Source organism: Neovison vison, chromosome 8, assembly GCF_020171115.1.
Source record: "Neovison vison isolate M4711 chromosome 8, ASM_NN_V1, whole genome shotgun sequence".
Taxonomy (NCBI): domain Eukaryota; kingdom Metazoa; phylum Chordata; class Mammalia; order Carnivora; family Mustelidae; genus Neogale; species Neogale vison.
This window is the reverse complement of record NC_058098.1, coordinates 69,015,957-69,033,853: the sequence shown is the minus strand read 5'-3', so window position 1 is coordinate 69,033,853 and position 17,897 is coordinate 69,015,957. Positions and strand designations below refer to the sequence as shown.

At 50.2% G+C, this 17,897-nt stretch overlaps 1 protein-coding gene across 3 annotated transcripts in view; it reads right to left on the bottom strand.

The window, feature by feature from the left end:
- Positions 1-2,134: 2,134 nt before the first annotated feature.
- Positions 2,135-17,897, bottom strand: part of LOC122916438 (metal transporter CNNM4) — a 38,436-nt gene continuing 22,673 nt past the window's right edge. The window contains exons 2-9 of one of the 3 annotated variants that reach the window (XR_006386198.1): positions 14,530-14,673; positions 14,033-14,167; positions 12,500-12,669; positions 12,108-12,204; positions 10,257-10,319; positions 5,029-5,210; positions 3,755-4,737; positions 2,135-2,756 (exon numbers count right to left, since the gene is read on the bottom strand). Coding sequence is in view for 2 of the 3 variants with exons in the window: in XM_044263839.1 (XP_044119774.1) it covers positions 4,540-4,737; positions 5,029-5,210; positions 10,257-10,319; positions 12,108-12,204; positions 12,500-12,669; positions 14,033-14,167; positions 14,530-14,673 (989 nt within the window). In the remaining variant the exon portion in view is untranslated. Of the gene's footprint in view, positions 4,738-5,028; positions 5,211-10,256; positions 10,320-12,107; positions 12,205-12,499; positions 12,670-14,032; positions 14,168-14,529; positions 14,674-17,897 lie in introns of all 3 variants that reach the window. The other 2 variants (XM_044263839.1, XM_044263840.1) reach the window with 2 other exon arrangements.

Genomic DNA, 17,897 nt, shown 5'->3' with positions numbered 1-17,897 from the left:
ATCCATGGCAAATGACCAAAAACAAACAAACAAAAACTTCTGTGGAAAAACTCTTCAAAGGATGCTAAGAATCTCTCTTCAACGTCATAAATTCAGTGCTGTGATTCAGTCACATCTCCATGTTTTCAACTTTTATTATCTAGAGGGTGCTACACCTCACTGGCAGATTACAGAATAAGCCACCAGCAGAAGCAATAATGACACTACTGAGTCTTTACACTGAATCAGTACGACTCCTTTGAAGGAAAAAAAAACTACGGATTCAGCCCCTTTGGTTCACATGTCTCCAAGTCCAGATAAAATGCTGACATTGAAATAGAATGGATGATATACTTGAAAGTTAAGTGCCTGGAAAGTTATTAATGAGCAAAGAACAGTTCCAGAGCAAAGACAGGAAAAATTCCCTACGGATCTGGTCTCAAGCGCCCTTGGAGAACAACCGGTTATTCATTTTTTTGGAGAAAATATTTGGGTAGGACAACTGGATCGCACTTGAAAACACAAATGGTCATTTAAACTGTGATACCCAAAGACAGAAAGAATCCACAGGGCAAAGCTGCTCAAGGAGCAATTTTCTGTTAACAATAGAGGCCTCAACAGTACTTCTCTAGCTTCTTTCTTCATTGGCTCTGCACCATTCTTTATCCTCCATCATGGGTGGTAATTGGATCAATGGGTGGTCATTGCATCAATGGAGACACATACCACTTGACCTTCAGTCCCTCACTGACCCACCCTGGGCCATTTTCCTTACTGTCCATTTGGTTCAAGACCTTTCCATATTTCATCTCAATACAATTCTTGAGTTTTAAACTCGTTTTAACTACTGTGAATTCACTGGCTAATTCCTGCTTATTTTCAAGTCTGCAAGTGTCACTTACTCCAGCAGGTCTTCCTCAACCATCTTGACTAGGTTGGGTCATAGTTATGGGAACTATGTGCTCTTCCTTAATAGCATCCAGTACTTACCTTTTTCTAAGACCCATTCACTCATTCATTCAACAAGTGTTTCCTGCAATGTACCACATAACATGCTCATGCTGGGAGTATGCAGGAACGAGAAAGCCCCCCGCCCTGCCAGAGCTTTTGTTCTAGCCTGGGAACGACAATATACAAATCCTCATTTTAATATCCAATAATAAGCGCTATGGAGAAAAACAAAGCAAGATAAGAGGACAGAGGGAATGGGGCCATGCTGTTTTAAATGTGCTGATCAAGGAAGTCTTCTCCAAGGAGGTGACATTTGAACAGAAGCTTAGATGAAATGAAGGAGTGAGCCTCACAAAGACTTGGGAATAGAGTGTTCCATGTGGAAGAGACAGGAAATCAAAAGGTCCTAGTGTGACTGTCTCCCTCGGGGGCTCTTCCTCACTATACTCACTGTGGGGGTTGGTGGCACCTGGCATGTAGCAGGGGCTTACCCATGTGTGAAATATATGGTCAGATGAAATTTATTCTCGTGTCCATCTGCTTTTGCTTCTGTTATTTTATCTCCAATGTTCTTTTTTCTCCCTAAGTGCATCCCTTTCATTAAACATTAGCCTCAGTTTGTCCACTTTGGTAAGCCTGGCTTACTTGGCCCCTGCCCCCGCACACTCCATCACACACCGTAGGCACAGTACCTATGGGCACCGTGAAGTGTACACAGCAGAAACCTCAAGAGTCGACACTGTGCAGTGACTCTCAGGTGTCCTCTTCAGGGGTTGAACTGTCCAACTTTGAGACTACCACGGGCTCATGAGCAAGGATGAAAAGGCAGCTGGATGTTATGAAACAATAGGAACTGTGGGATCAAGCTCCTTTCTCCTTCAGCCCCCCGGGGGAAAGGAGGGGCTGTCTTCCCCCTCTAACTGCCCCCACCAGTACCTGCAGGCAGAAGACTAGGGTTATCCATTTTTACAAATTCCTAATTGCGGCAGCAGAGCACACTTATCCATCTTACAGCAACTGCCACTCTCTAACTCCTGGGACAACAGCCTTGATTATATGTATTTTGTAAATTTCATTTCTGCTTCCTGTTAAACAGTCCCAGAATACTTGCCCCTTGCCCTATCATAGGTTGACAGCCAACCACAGCCACCATCTCGATGATAGATACCAAACTCAAACAGGCAAACTGTAGACTAACCAAGACTTCATATTTCATTTTTTATTACCAATCAAAAATAAATTCCATATATTGTTTAGCAAATATTATCACTGTCTTGTGACAAAAGACACAAGAGTCATAACAACAAAACTCCCCGAGAGTCAAACTCATAACAATGCCAAAATAAATCACAAAAATATACAAATTAAAATCTTATGCAAAATAAATATGAATTATTCGCTATGGTGGCTGTGACTTGCCTACCCACTTGGAGGCCATCTGCGAAGGTCTCCCTGACGTGGGAAGACACGCAGGGGTGGGCCAGCTCCAGGGTACGGCTCGACCCAGGAACCAGAGGTTGGAATAGGAAGTGAAAAATTGCACTGGGAGAAGGAAGTCATGGGACCAGTAATATTTGGAAATAATTATGACCCTCTGCAATAAGTGATTTTAAGTGGGGAAAGGGAGGGGTTGAGGGCCCATGTGTTGGTAGTAACTGTGTGTGCAAAGAGGTAGCTGTGGAAGTGTGTGCACCTGCTTCTTTCACTTCACACACTCACTTGGTTCAGGCCAATGCGCTCTGCTCCACCTGGCACTCAGGTCTCTCAGAAACACAGCTTTGCAAGCTCCCATGTGGACTCAGAAAGCAAGCTGCTCCTGTAGAAAACTGAGGGGTTTCCCCCCACAGGGAATAAAGGTCCGTTTTGTTTTTCTTTTTCTCATGACTGAGAACCCATGTCACTACCTTCTCTCCAGACTTTGAGGAATAAATTCTGTGACTAGGGGAGACTATAGAACTGGCCAGGGGCAAGCATACTTGGTGCAGACACTTCCTGGTCCCAAGAGTTAACATTTTCCAGGCGCCTGAAGAACAGAGTACTTGGGGTGACAGAAGTCACTATGAGAAAAGGGTCAATAAATACTACTTAGATGGAAGGTGTGCAGTCTCCCTCGCCTGATCTTGGGCCCCCAGCAACCGTTCCACCCGACAAAAGGGCCAGCATGGACCTTAGCCCCACAGGCTCCCCAACAGCAGCAAGCCTGGAACTCTGCAGCAGGGCCTCATTCGCCCCAGGGAAAAGGAACTGGGGCAGAATTTCAAGTGGGAGCGGAGCTATAGCAAAGGCCAGGATGACAACTCAGGCTAGGATTACTAAGATGGGGGAAACAGGGCTGCCAGCTGTGTGCCTTTTAGGTGGAAACCTCCTTTCCTGGGTTTTTAAGTGTGTGAACAAGGTTGGGTAAGCCTCAGCCACAGAGGAAAGGGCATGAAGAATTTGCTTAGGTTGTCTTCCTATGTGTCCTGTTTTCCTCAATCCAAGAGGCAATGGGGTTTCAGGATGAGAAGTAGGGATTCTGGGAAGAAGGACTTCATAGCTCAGTGACTGACACCTGACTTTCACTGTGGGGTGGGAAAGAGGATGGTCTTAACTGCTAACAACACAGATGCCCATGACCAGATTCCCTCCTGGAACTGAAAGGAGTATTTCAGACAAGTCACCCGTAATGTAGATGTTCTCCCACCTAGGGGGAAACCTTTGGTAAAAGTAAGGGCAGGGCCTGGGGAGCAGGGGTAAGCAATCTTAAAGGTGTAAGACCCTGCTTAACACTCTGAGTCAAATCAGTAGAGACAGTGGTAAGAGTCTTCAGCCTAGCCCAACTCACCAGGAGAGCCCATCAGCCGAGTTCTAGGAAATTCCAGGATCCAGCAGTTGACAGGAGTAGGTGTGCTCCTCTCTGTAGCTGGGAGTACCATGTCCCTCATCACAGTTACCCAGAATCCCTCGGCCTCAGTGACATCAGACAAGCCTCAGTGCACGCATCCAGCCAGTTGTTCTCAGCGCTATTTGGTTCTTTGCTTCCTGGAAGGAACTGTCTTCCTCCCAAGAAAATACCTTCCTCCAGCAGGCCTCTGGGATACCATCTTTGGAGGAGGAGGAGGAGGAGGAGGAGGAAGAGGAAGGGGAAGAGGAGGAAGAATAGGCTCCCTGAGACCGGGACGTAAGCCAGAAGGTCATGGTTGGGAGCAGATTATGGCTATTGCTTCCCGGGGTGAGAAACCCTACCCCTTTTAAAGTTTTTGTGGAAAAAAAATTTTTTTTTGTTTTAAATAAAGTTCCTTAACCCTGTCTTCCCCTTCCCCATTCCTTTCCCCAAACAATATTTAAAAAGAGGAACAATGAGCCTAGTTCAGAAATTCTCTCAGTAAAAAACAGCCTTGCTCGTGGTAGCTGGGCCACTGCCCTGCCAGTCCTGGGCTGGACAGCCACTACTTCGGAGATATTCAGAGGTCCCTGTCAGAGGCCAGAATTCCCCACATTCTGGGGGCCATGTGGCTGCTCCATTAGACAGGCTATCTGCACCCCTTCTGGCCTACAAGGCTCCCTATCTTCATGTGGGCCCACTGGGGAGACCCCCGCGGGGATGGCGGGGGGCCCCGGGCCCTCCTGTCAGATGGAGCTCTCATGGGAGGCTTTGTGCAGTAAAGAGTTGCGCTCATTGAGAAGAGTTGTGGTCTCATCTACCACAGGCAGCTCGGGCTTCCCGGCTAAGTTCTCCGTGCAAATGGTGCAGCCATCCAGGGGAAACTGAGGGCAGTTCTCCATGCGTGAGGCCAGCAGCCCATTCTGGTACTGTTGCCGGGTGATCTGCAGGAAGAAGGAGTGAGGTTCACAGAAAGCGGGGATGGAGGCAAGCCTTATGAGACCAGGGAAACGAGGCTGGCCAGGGCTGGGGCTGGGGGTCTGGAAGAGAGGATGTGCCCAGCTGGAGACTGTGAGGAACAAGAATAAGGAAGACACACGTCTCAGGTCTGGGCCTTCTGTGCCCTGTGTGGGGGGTGAAAGAAAGGAGCTGCTAATGCCCGAGGGTTAGTGATCCAAATGGCCGGGACGGGGAAGACCGCGCTGCCCAGAGGGAGAGACATAGGAAGCACTCACCTTAATGTACTGGAGGTCCATGAGCGCCCGGACACTGAAGTCGGAGATGTACTGGCCCAGGACAGAGCTGCCGAACTGGTTGGCGCTGGCTGCCAGGGTGGCCGCGTTTGAGAGATCCGTGCGGTCCGGGTAACTGAGGGAGGCTGAGCGGCTGAGGGTGCTGGGGTGGGCCGGGGAGTGGTCTGTGGGGAGAGACACATGGTAAGGCCAGGGGGTTCCAGGGCCCCTCACAGGGGCCCCTCTTGTGCCCCAGTCACGCAGGTCCGGGGCCCTCACCAGAACGGAGCAGTTCTGAAGGCCAGATAAGCTCCAACTGCAGAAGGTCTGGCCTCCTTAAAGCAAGTGAGTTAGTTTGTTTAGAGGGGTTGTGCAGTTAAGTATTAAAAAGCCTACCAAAGCAGAAAACCAAAACCAAAGACACAAAATCTATGTCTCCAGATCCCCTCATTTCCCCCGACAACTCATCAGTCAAGGGTGACACCATGATTACCCCTCACAGTGGACCAGACACTGTCCTTGTTCCCAAAGCAGCTTGTATCAAGGGACATACACTTTGTATATACTATACACTTTTACATTAAAAAGAACATAGTTTGTACCCTATGACGCATCCACACACACCTCTCAACGTGATGCCCTAGTTACATCTTAACACGCTTGTCTCAGGTCAGAAGTGTGTTCTGCACGTGACCCACTCTGTATGGACCAGTCCTGCCCACTTGTGTCTGCCGGGCCCACTGTCAGTCTGACAAGGGGGACAGGGGCAGCAGGTTCCTCTCACAGGAGCCTAGAGCCCCAGGAGTGCCGGGCCTCCCACACCAGCCCACAGTTCCCTCAAGTCTGATCCACATCCCCCTGCCCTAAGGCAAAGCCTGGGGGAGAGGGAGGAGATGCCTCTTCCCCCAGGGACAACAGGGCCTCCCTGCAGGGCACTGTAAGGAACCGGAGGACGCAAACACAAATGAGGAAAAGCAGCCTCCTTATTTTCAGAAAGGAACGGTATACAGATTGCATATCATTAGCTCTTATTTTTGAGAACACTTAGAAAACAGTGAAATGCATAAAGAAGTTAATCGTGAAGGCATGCTGGCTTCTTTTAAACAAACAGGAAGTGGACTAGGCTTATTTACTTAGTTGAGCACTAAGTTACTATCTACTAAGTTAGCTACTCCCACAAACAGTGAGGAGAGATGAACAAATGGTGAAGAGAGCAAACATCATGAGGCCAGGTGACTGAATGACCAATATAGCTTTAACTGAGTGAGACTGAACTAAGTAATACTCTGTCTTTGAGCTTCATTCCTAGAACTAGGAAAACATAGTCTGGATATCCTATGACTGGGCAGTATATGATCACTAGAAGATCACAAGTGTGTCACTTATCCCAACTTAAGTAGTACCTCTGAAGGAGATTCAAATTAAAACCACATTGAGATATCACCTTACACCAGTTAGAATGGCCAAAATTAACAAAACAGGAAACAACATGTGTTGGAGAGGATGTGGAGAAAGGGGAACCCTCTTACACTGTTGGTGAGAATGCAAGTTGGTGCAGCCTCTTTGGAAAACAGTGTGGAGATTCCTCAGGAAATTAAAAATAGAGCTTCCCTATGACCCTGCTATTGCACTCCTGGGTATTTACCCCAAGGATACAGATGTCGTGAAAAGAAGGGCCATCTGTACCCCAATGTTTATAGCAGCAATGGCCAAGGTCGCCAAACTATGGAAAGAACCAAGATGCCCTTCAACGGACGAATGGGTAAGGAAGATGTGGTCCATATACACTACGGAGTATTATGCCTCCATCAGAAAGGATGAATACCCAACTTTTGTAGCAACATGGACGGGACTGGAAGAGATTATGCTGAGTGAAATAAGTCAAGCAGAGAGAGTCAATTATCATATGGTTCCACTTATTTGTGGAGCATAACAAATATCATGGAAGACAAGGGGTGTTAGGGAGGAGAAGGGAGTTGGGGTAAATTGGAAGGGGAGGTGAATCACAAGAGACTATGGACTCTGAAAAACAATCTGAGGGGTTTGAAATGGCGGGGGGGTGGGAGGTTGGGGTACCAGGTGGTGGGTATTATAGAGGGCACGGATTGCATGGAGCACTGGGTGTGGTGAAAAAATAATGAATACTGTTTTTCTGAAAAAATTAAAAAAAAAAAAGTTCTAGAAAAGGAACACAAATACTATGAATATTACCTAATACGTCACATTCATCATTTAGATGATGATGGACTGCTTTTAACTAATACTTATCAACACTCCAGAATCTGAATTTAAAAACAACATAAGTTAGTGACATGGCCTTTTAAAAACAGACACCCTAAAAAGACATACACCCAAATACGAAATCTTTGTTTCTGAATAATAGTATTATGATACTCCTTCATTTTCTTTCCTAAGATTTTATTTATTTTAGATGGAGAGAAACAGTGCTAGCAGGAGGAGCAGAGAGAGAGAGAATCTCAAGCAGACTCCACGCTGAGCATAGAGCCCAACAAGGACCTTTATCCCAGGACTCTGAGATCATGACCTGACCTGAAACCAGGTGCCAATCACTTAACCAACTCTGCAACCCAGGTACCCCAATACTGCTTAATTTTCTTAATTTTTTCCCTTTCTTCAATTTTCTAAATAAGCTATATTGCTGTTATGACTGAAACTGAACTATAAGGTGTGCCTGGCTGGCTTAGGCTGTGGAACGTGTGACCCTTCATCTCCAGGTTGTGAGTTTGAGCCCATTAGGTGTAGATATTACTTGAAAATAAATCCAAAGCACCTTGGTGGCTTAGTTGGTTAAGATTCTGACTCTTGATTTTGGTTCAGATCATGATCTCAGGGTCATGCGATCAAGCCCCATGTCAGGCTCCATGCTGGGTATGGAGCCTGCTCAAGATTCTCTCTCTCCCTCTCCCAATGCTCCTCCCCTGCACTTGCTCACTTGCTCTCTCAAGAAAATAAAAATTAACTGGGGCGCCTGGGTGGCTCAGTCGTTAGGTATCTGCCTTTGGCTCAGCTCATGATCTCAGAGTCCTGAGATCAAGCCCCGCATCAGGCTCCCTACTTGGCAGGAAGCCTGCTTCTCCCTCTCCCATTCCACCTGCTTGTGTTCCTCTTTTGCTGTGTCTCTATCAAATAAATAAATAAAACCTTAAAAAAAAAAAAATAGGGGCTCTTGGGTGGCTCAGTGGGTTCAAGCCTCTGCCTTCGGCGGGGGTCATGATCTCAGGGTTCTGGGATCGAGCCCCGCATCGGGCTCTCTGCTCAGTGGGGAGCCTGCTTCCCTTCCTCTCCCTGCCTGCCTCTCTGCCTACTTGTGATCTCTGTCTTTCAAATAAATAAATAAAATATAAAAAATAAAAAGATAATAAAAATATAAATTAATTAATTTAAACCTTAAAAAATAAAATTAGAGTAATAAATGTGTAAAAAAGATAGGGGTTTTTTAACTTGGTAATTCCATTTCTGAAAGCATATCCTAAGGATATAATCTTAAACACAGAGAAAGTTTTTTCATAAAGAGGTTTACATCAGGGGCGCCTGGGTGGCTCAGTGTGTTAAGCTGCTGCCTTCGGCTCAGGTCATGATCTCAGGGTCCTGGGATCGAGTCCCGTGTCAGGCTCTCTGCTCGGCAGGGAGCCTGCTTCCCTTCCTCTCTCTCTGCCTGCCTCTCTGCCTACTTGTGATCTCTGTCAAATAAATAAATAAAATCTTAAAAAAAAAAAAAAAAAGAGGTTTACATCATGGTGTTATATAGAACACACACCACAAGGACTGTCCATAAGGGGAGATAACCAATGAAGGCACCTGTGCCTGGGGGAACACTATGGCTCCAACAAGAAAGTTGGATTTCTGCTCTTGTATTAGGTAAAAACAGCAGGACCCAACCCATGGATACATGAACCCCTCCCTGGTCAGTATGAAACAAGAGCAAGTGTGGAAAAGAGAAGGAGGCTGAGGTGTTGGCCAAGGAAGACCAACATGGTCCACAGACATCACCCATCAAGTGCTGTTAGCAGCTTCCCACTGCCTACTACTACCAGAAGCTGGCTGTCTGAAAGAGACAAGTGACTTCTAATTCACCTTTTTACTTTTTTTTTTTTTTTTTTAAGAGAATCAAGAGAAAATTGTGCTTTGGTACAGTTGAGAGGGAGAAAAAAGCCAGCTGTACAAATATAAAATGGGAAATAATAGACTCTGGGGATAGGGTTTTAGGACTGTCAAAGGCCTCAGGAACTTCTTTAAGTTACACACTGAGACTAGAGCCCAAAGGCACTTGGCAATGCTCTTAACCTCCTCAGGGCTCAGCAGGCCAGTGTTCTGATGGGGAGACCAGCACTTTCGGCCACCCTCTGCTGCCTCCATATAAGTGGGACCGAGTCAACCAACACAGCTGCCAGCAATCCTGGGATAAGGCTCAGGAGTGTGATGTATCAAAGGCCAGAATCAGCATGTGGCATTGGGCCTTTTCCTCGATACTTTCCAACTGGAATGTCACATTTTAGTTGTAACCAAGAAAAAACAGAAATAAAAACTTAGCTCTGACCGAACATTCCCTACCTATTCTCTCATTGCCCTGACAATTCTAAGAAGGGGCCACGTGTATTGTTCCCATTACATAAGGGGGAACAAGAGACTGAGAGGAAGTCAGCTCCTGGAATCCTGTTAACTAGCAAGCGCAGGGACAACACTCAGGCAGTCTGCCCAGGCCGCACTTCTGATACCTGGAGGTTGCCTCCCCTGACAGGCAGACACCCGAGCAAAAAAGAATGAAGAGCAAAGCCTGGGAAGAAAGGAGGCAAGTTTTTTAGAGAAAGCTGATGGGATGACAAGGCATCCTGATGTCTGTGAGTGGCCTTGATCACAGGGGTGTGCAAAGGCTGGGGCTCACTTGGCCCGGCCAGAAGTAGTAACACTCCCTTCCCACTCCAGCTGTGTGTCTGTGTGTGCGCACGCGCGTTGTGTATGCATATGTGTTCTCAAGGACGGAGGGATCTCTGGGGAAGCGCTTCCAGGACCAGGGCAAAGCACCCAGTACCTGGGCCCACTGCCAAGCAGAGCCGGTGCAAATCAGGCTAGCCCACAAGCGTGAACAGGTGGGATGGCCCAAAATGCGGGTGGGGAGCCCCAGCGGCTGCTGGGAGAGGTTAATAGAGCTGTGGTATGTGGGGCTCAGGCAACAGGTGGCAGCACAAACTTCTCCAGCCATGCTGTGTTACCTGAGAGCCAGGACAGCAGGGAGTTCCGCTTGCCAGGCGGACACCCGACCTGGGTTGAAGGCACTGGAGCAAAAGAGGAGAAGGTCAGCGATGGGTAGGGTGAGGAGGCAGAACATGGACACACAGGAACAAGATGGAGAAGCAGATCTGTTGGGGGCTGGTATCCCTGGGAGGGGCACAGTGGACTCTTGACAGGGAGGGAGCTTAGGGCAGACCAACGAGCGCTGCTCAAAGAGGGGCAGAGGATCCCACAGTGAAGCCAGAGCGGCCCACCCCACCCCTGGCTGAAGTCATCTCTTCTCCCTTTTGGCCAATCCAAGTGGGACCTGAGTGCCTCTAGCTCAAAAGATGAAGCTAAGGACCCAGACCCAACCTCTGAGGCATCACTGCAGAGAGAAAGTGCCTGGAAGAAATGTCCCACGACCATGTGCCCTCCTAGACAAGACTTTCCCCTGCAGGCTGGCAAGAGGTGCTCTTGGGAGGGGCCGAAAACTTCTCCCTAGGCCAGAGACATCCAGGCAGGGGTCCCCTGCTCCAAAACCCAGCTCTGGAGTCTTGTTTTCCCACTGCTTCCTCCTGGAGCCTGCTCGTGCTGGGAGAGGGGCAGAGCTGCATCACACCAGCCAATAAGCTGAGCTATATCAATATACAGGGGGCCCTGGCCCCCTGCGCTCAGGGTCCCCTTTGTCAAAGGACAGCAACAGGTGTAACACAGAGGATCTCCACGAGCCACACACACCTCAGTGTGTGGCCTGTCCCCCAGCCACAAAGTGGATTTCCACTTTCTGGCCTGCAGCAACCTGGGGCCCCACTCAAGGCTCAGAAGGGCCAGGCAACTAGCAAGGAGCTGATCTTCTAAGACTTGGGTCTTGCCTGCAGAGTGCCCACTCCAGCCACAAGGCCCCTCTGGCAAAGAGAGCCTGAGCCACCCAGGACTAGAGAACCAGAAAGCACTAGGGTGGCCAGAGTGGCCCTTCCCTGGACTTCCCACAACTCTCTTGCAGGGTGTGTCCAGTCCCCTCTTTGCCCCAAATCCCTTTATGCCATCAAAATCAGCCCTTAAGGGCGCCTGGGTGGCTCAGTGGGTTGGGCCGCTGCCTTCGGCTCAGGTCATGATCTCGGTCGGGGTCCTGGGATGGAGTCCCGCATCGGGCTCTCTGCTCAGCAGGGAGCCTGCTTCCTCCTCTCTCTCTCTCTGCCTGTCTCTCTGCCTACTTGTGATCTCTCTCTCTGTCAAATAAATAAATAAAATCTTTAAAAAAAAAAAAAAAATCAGCCCTTAACCAAAACGCAGTGGCTAAGCCCCCTGAAAAGCCAAGCCCATCCACACCCTACCTGACAAACAGGCCCTGCCCTGACTCCCTGGATCCAGGCTCCCTGGATGCCCTCACTCCCCACCTCTATTCCCCTGCCCCAGTCTCTGTGAGCAAGACCCTGTAGCCTCCATCACCTGCCGTCTCTCACTCTTCCCGCTGCTATGACTACTTGCCCAAATGGCCCAGTTGCTATGGTACGTCCCACTGCTCCAAGGCCATTCACGGCTTCTTGCTTCCTATCGCAACCAAATGCCAGCCACTTTCTGGGGCTCCCCAACATGTCCTTACTCCCCATGGGCCACCCCCCCCACCCCTGGAGGCTCTGGTAGGCTGGTCTCACATCTCAGAACACGCTCTCAGCTTCCTACAGGCTTTGGCTCAGATTCCCCTTCCTGTCTCTTCTTCCCCACTCTTGGAATCCTGTCCGAAGGGACCAGGCCCTGCTTTTCCAGACTGCCTCCACTAGGCCCTGGCAGCTGTCTCCCCCCAATCCAGGTATGATGGAGAGCAGCATGGAGGCAGCCCAGCTACTCACCAGAGGTGGGCGAGGACAGGGCCATGGTCCCGTAGTAAGAGAAGGCACCTGTCTCAAACTTCATGTTCTCCTTCCCGGCCTCCACCTCCACCTTCCCCTGGAAGAACACAGGATCAGGGTGACAAACAGCCTGAGAAGGAAAGCCCAACTGAGGGGGGAAAAGGACAAGGCAAGAGGGAGAAGTGAGGGCGAGGAAGAGTCGGTTCCAGAGCCCTGAAGCACTCAGGCGCCCTGACCCAGAGGTTCAAGGGTTGGCCTCTTGGGAGGAGGACGGGCAAAGGGGGAGCAGAGGCTCAGGGCCGCACAGGAGAAAGCCCCGCATCCCCCAGCCAACTCAGCAGGTGAGGAGGCAGAGCGGGCCCAGGAGGGCGTGTAGGGAGCAGGCCGGCCACCTGCAAGATGAGGATGAAGTAGTCCGCCGGCTTATTCCGGGTGTACAGGTAGTGGCGGATGTAGTATTTGTTGTGCTCATCAAACTTGAGTTCCTGAATGACATCTGGGTACTTGAGCAGCCGCAGCAGGATCTTCTCTGATATCAGAGAGGGGCTGAACTGGGGAACCTCTGTTGGAAGAAAGACAATGACTTCACAGGGGGCCTGGCTGGACAGCACCGGGAACACGGTCACTGTGCTTGCTTGCTGCCCAGGCCCTCCTTCCCCTCGGTTCCGCACCTCTGTGGGAAAGCAGCACCCCTTGGATCCAGACATGTCAGACTCGAGTCTGCCTGCCTAGGCTGGAACATTGGCTCCCACACTGGGCGCGCATGACCTTGGGCAAATTACCTAACCTGTGTCTCAGTTTCCTCATCTGTAAAATGGGGATTAAAAACTTCTTAGGGTTGGGGACCTGGGTGGCTCCACCAGTTGAGTGTCTGACTCTTGGTTTTGGCTCAGGTCACGATCTCAGGGTGGTAAGATCAAGCCTGCATTAGGCTCCACAGCCCACTTGAGAGTCTTTTCCTCCCACTCTTCACCCTCTGCCCCTCCCCTGCTTACACTCTCTCCCTTTCTCAAATAAATAAAACTAAAAAAAAAAAAAAAAATTCATAGGGTTAGGGCACCCGGCTGAGAGCATACAACTGGCAAGAGCATAGGACCCTTGATCTCAGGGTCGCAAGTTAGAGCCCACACTGGGTATAGAGACTCCTTAGAACAAAACAAAACCAAACAACAAAAAACAAAACACCTGGTAGGGTCATGGTGAGGTTAAATGGTAATACATGTAAAGCACTTAGACACATGCTTGACATATGGAAAGCGCTTATAAATGTGACCATCATTATTATCATTAGCACCATCATCAATGCCCTGGCAAGAAAAACAAAGAATTAACACCCTTTAGCAAGTGAGGGTTGGGGAGAGAGTCAGATTTGGAGGGAGGGAGGAACAGGCAGGAGCTTTTCAAAATCAATCACCCAGGTCCCCAAAGGGGCTTTGAATCAGGGGTGAGAAGAGAGGAATGTCACTGATCTAGAGGTCAAGTCCTGCAGGCCTCAGCACAGGCAGAGGGGAGGGGGGAGCGATGAGAACAGAGCTGGATTCAGGCTATGAGTACATGAGCCAGACAAGTGCTGTGGGCCCACAACATGTGCAAGGGCTTCCTTCGCCCTCCTTCTCCCCAGCATCCAGGGGTCTGGGGAACCCCAGTGCCCACCTCGGGTACTCCTAATGGTTCTTTATTTTGCCCTCCCTACTCTCGTGGTAGTAATTTTCAGAACCTGAATGCTTCCTAGAATTTTGCAATGACAGCCCATCAACAGAGAAAACAAATCACCACAGGGAGCGCCCCAGGGATGGAGGGAAGCCACCTCACCCCCTTTCAGAGGCAGCCACGTTTCCCCTGCACCTTTCAAATAGCCAGAGGCCAAGAACTCCCCTCCATGACTGTATCCCACCAACACCTGAGGGCCCTCCTCTTGCTCTTACCCGTGGACAGGAAGCGATGAGCAGCCAGAAGTAGCTGAGGTGAAATTTTCACCTTAAGTTCATTGTCAGCATCTTTGAAGGCTGAGAAGTCGCGTTTATTTTTCTCAGACACTCGTTTCCGGCTTCGGTTATCGGCTGTAAGAGAAAGACTCTAGAACTGAGAATTCGGTTCCCAGTGACTCAGAACACACTAGAACCTGCATGCCAGCTCCCGGCTCTGCAGTCCCCTCTTCCACACACAAGCAGCACTGTCTGATTCAAGGCAGGCTCTCTGGCTCGATGCTGAGGCACGAAGGCCAGGGGGAGCAAAGATGTTCTCCTCTCACCGATCTGAGCAACGTGCCCAACGCTCACCCTGGCCAGTGTGAGGCACCCAGTTCCTGGGCCTCAGGGCGCCGGGCCTCCCACATCCCTGCACTGTGTGGCCTTCCCACCTAGAGACACCTAGGCTGTGAGCAGGAAAAGGGTTCCAGGCCAATGGGAAGAATGGAACTCACTGTACATATCCGACTCGTCCAGGATCTCAGACTTGATGATCTCCTCAATGACGTCCTCCAGGGTGACCAGGCCCAGCACCTCATAGAAGGGGTCACCTTCACCCTCGTTGTTCACCTTCTGCACGATGGCCAGGTGGGACTTCCCTTGGGGGATGATGCAATGAGTCAGAAAAAAGCAAAGGGCCCAGTCATGAGATGCCTCCACCAAAATATTAACACATTTGGGGTCATGAGTCACTGGGGTGGGGTCATGGGTGGTTTTTTCCCTTTTCTCTATTTCCTAAAGTTTCTGCTACAAACAGATGTTGCTTTTATGAAAAGGAAAACCAAAAGTACATTTTTAAATTTTAAGGCATTTCATCAAAGAGCTTTTGTTTCATTAGAATGAAAATGGCAAAGTCTTGCCTGGGTCTCCTGAAAGTCCTAGAGGAGGGAAAGACACACACTGTCAAGCTGTGGACTGTGGAGCGGTCGGTTGGAGACATGTGGGTGCCAACTGGACATGGGGTTCCTCAGATGGCCCACGCTGCCCATGGGGCCTCCAGGGCCACTCACATTCCTTCACCCTGCTCTCCCTGGCAAATGCCCCAGCATGTATCCAGGGCCATGATACTGCCCAAGGCAAAGGCTCTCAGTTCCCAAAAACCATTAACAAATTAGCCCAGGCTGTAATTAGGTCAGGCAAGTACTATAATTAGAGAAGGGCCACCTCTTCAACCTAAAGAAGACAAAGTCAGAAGGCAGAGAGAGGGGAGGAGGGACCCTCCATAGAAGTTTGTTGGGAGGGGGCGCGGCAGGGCTTTCCAGGCCCTTGTTTTGGGTTTCTACCCTGTTCCTGTGCCCCTCGTCCCAGTGGGTGACAGAAGGGAGACAGCCAAGGCTTGGCCTGCACTGTAGTTCGGATGTGCTGTGTAGCCCACACAGGGATCCAGATTTGGAGCAGCCGAAGGGAAAAAGTCCTGGGCGAGCTGAGAAGGTCAAGCCAGGGTCTCCTGGGCAGCTTCCCCTTCACAACCCAGTCTGAGGGCCCCACTCAAAGGACTTCTCTGGAGAGGGCGTTTTCCAAGTCTCCAAGGCCACTCCAGATCCCCCAACCCCAGGATGTGCCCCCTCAGAACTCCAGAGAGCTGCCAGTTCTCAGGACCAGCATTTAAAAAAATAACAAAGTATCGGAGTACACCACAGGTGATGGCAGATAGGGGGGACTGTTTTGTGCAACTTTCACCATCATGTGTCAGTCACTGTGGTACACTCATCTCCAGCTCTGAGTTATGGTCAAAAAACTTTCAGCACCTTGCTCAAACTATGCACCCAGACCAGACCTAGACAGAACCGTATTTAGACTCAAAGACTTCCTAGTGTCTTCTAGACAGGGGCTGATGAAAGCAAGTGTTCCGTCAAGGTCCTCCAGCAGGCCACAGCCCCTCAGAGCCAGGACCCTGGGGTCTGGCCCCCCAGGCCTCTCTGCCTGCTGGAGGCTGCCCACCCAGGAGTGCCTTCTGGAGAGAGAAATGATGCTCAGTCAGGAGGGAACCAGAGTTAAAACAAAGTCGCATTTACCACCTTCCAGAGTGGCATGCTCTAAGACCAATAACACCCGATGCTGGGGGAAGCAAGGGAAACAAGCATGCCCTCAGGTCCTCAAGCTGGTGGGCAGGTAACTTCAGGAGGCCAATTTTGCAGCATGACTCAAAACGAAAGGTTCCTAACCTTGGACTCAGATATTCCACAGGTAGGAAGCTGGATATAATCGTCTCCAAAGCAGAAAAGGCACAGAAGCAGAGGTTTGACAGAATCTTGTTTTTAACCACCTCAAACCAGAAACTACCCACATCAATAGCAATGGGGCAGGAGTCCTGCCACTGCTCCAGGGAGAAAGCAGCAGGGAACAGACAGACACAATGTGGAATGAAGCCCAACACAGGCTGCTGGTGGAAGAGCGAGCAGAGGGACAGACTGCATGGTGTCTGCTGGACTGAGGGCTGGCAGGGTGGTGAACGGCCCTGAAGTGCATGGAAGAGTAACAGTGATCACCTCCCAGGTTAAGCAGAGTTTGGGGGAGGGGCCCTTGTACCCTGTACGCTGTCCTCTTCTAATTCTGTTCTGTTTGATGGGCTCTATAATTTTTTTAATTGAGAAAAAATCAGGGAAAAAACAGAATTAAGGGGAACAAACAAAGGGAGACTAGTGAGAGTCCAGGGTGAGCAAGGACCCTCTGTGCCTAAACCGGCATAGACTAAGTCCCGGGGAACAGGGTGCGTCTGAATGTGGCTCAGTTAGTCAGTGCCCAGCTCAGAGCCTGGAAGTCAGAGTCCCCACACAGAAAGGACATAGCTTCATTAACCTGAGAAAAATGTCCTCCTCCCCACTGTACCTCCAACGAACCAAATCCCGACACACAGTCACGGGTCACACTGGACCACACCAGGAAAGGCTGGTGGCTTCTCTAAAGGACAGAAACATCCATCCTACAAAGGAAACACGTGGACTCCTTGAGCCCAATCTTGGGGCTGCTCTCAGCCCTGGGGCCCTCTTTCTGAGGCTCCTTTGTGTGTGGTGTGAGGGGGGCAGGCGGGCGCCCTCCAGAGACAGGTAACTTGCAGGTATACAGACCTGGAGCACCGCCCACAGTCACCCCAGCTCTGTGTGCTAAGCATCCCGTGTGTGTGTGTGTGTGTGTGTGTGTGCCGCCCACAGTCACCCCAGCTCTGTGTGCTAAGCGTCCCGTGTGTGTGTGTGTGTGCATGTGCCTGTGCATGTGCCCGCGCACGAGCGCGTATGCGCATGCCCACTGGTACTGATTGTGGCACAGTCTCCTCCCTGGCCAGAGAACCTTTCTTGCCAAGGTCACCGGTGACCTCCAGTGGTGGGGTCTCAAGCTCGGGCTGCAGATTCTGACCAGGGGTCACTCTCTCCCGCTTCCTGGAAATGCTCCCTCTCCCTGGCTTCTAGCACACAGCTCTCCTGCTGCTCCACTGCCCTCTGGGGCTGCTGCTCCTCCCTGACCTCTATGTCAGAGGGTCCCAGGGCTCAGTTCTTGGACCTGTCCCTTGCCTCGTGACTTTAAACACAAACTGAATGTCAAGGTGTCTCAAACACTTGCGGCCCAGCCCTCTCCCGCACCCTCCAAACTCTGTACCCAACTGCCAGCTGACAGCTAGCTAGCTCCTCCCAGAAGTCCAACACCTTGAACTCCATATGGCCGAAATCAAGTTCCTGCCCTTCTTCCCCCCAGCCTTCCCCATTTCTGTCTGTCTGGTAGATCAGGCCATGGGGGAGTAAACTGTCCCTCCTCTCTTTCTCTATCCTTCTCCATCCAACCTTTCCATCAGATCCCCTCAGCTCTGCCTGCACCCGACAACCAGACT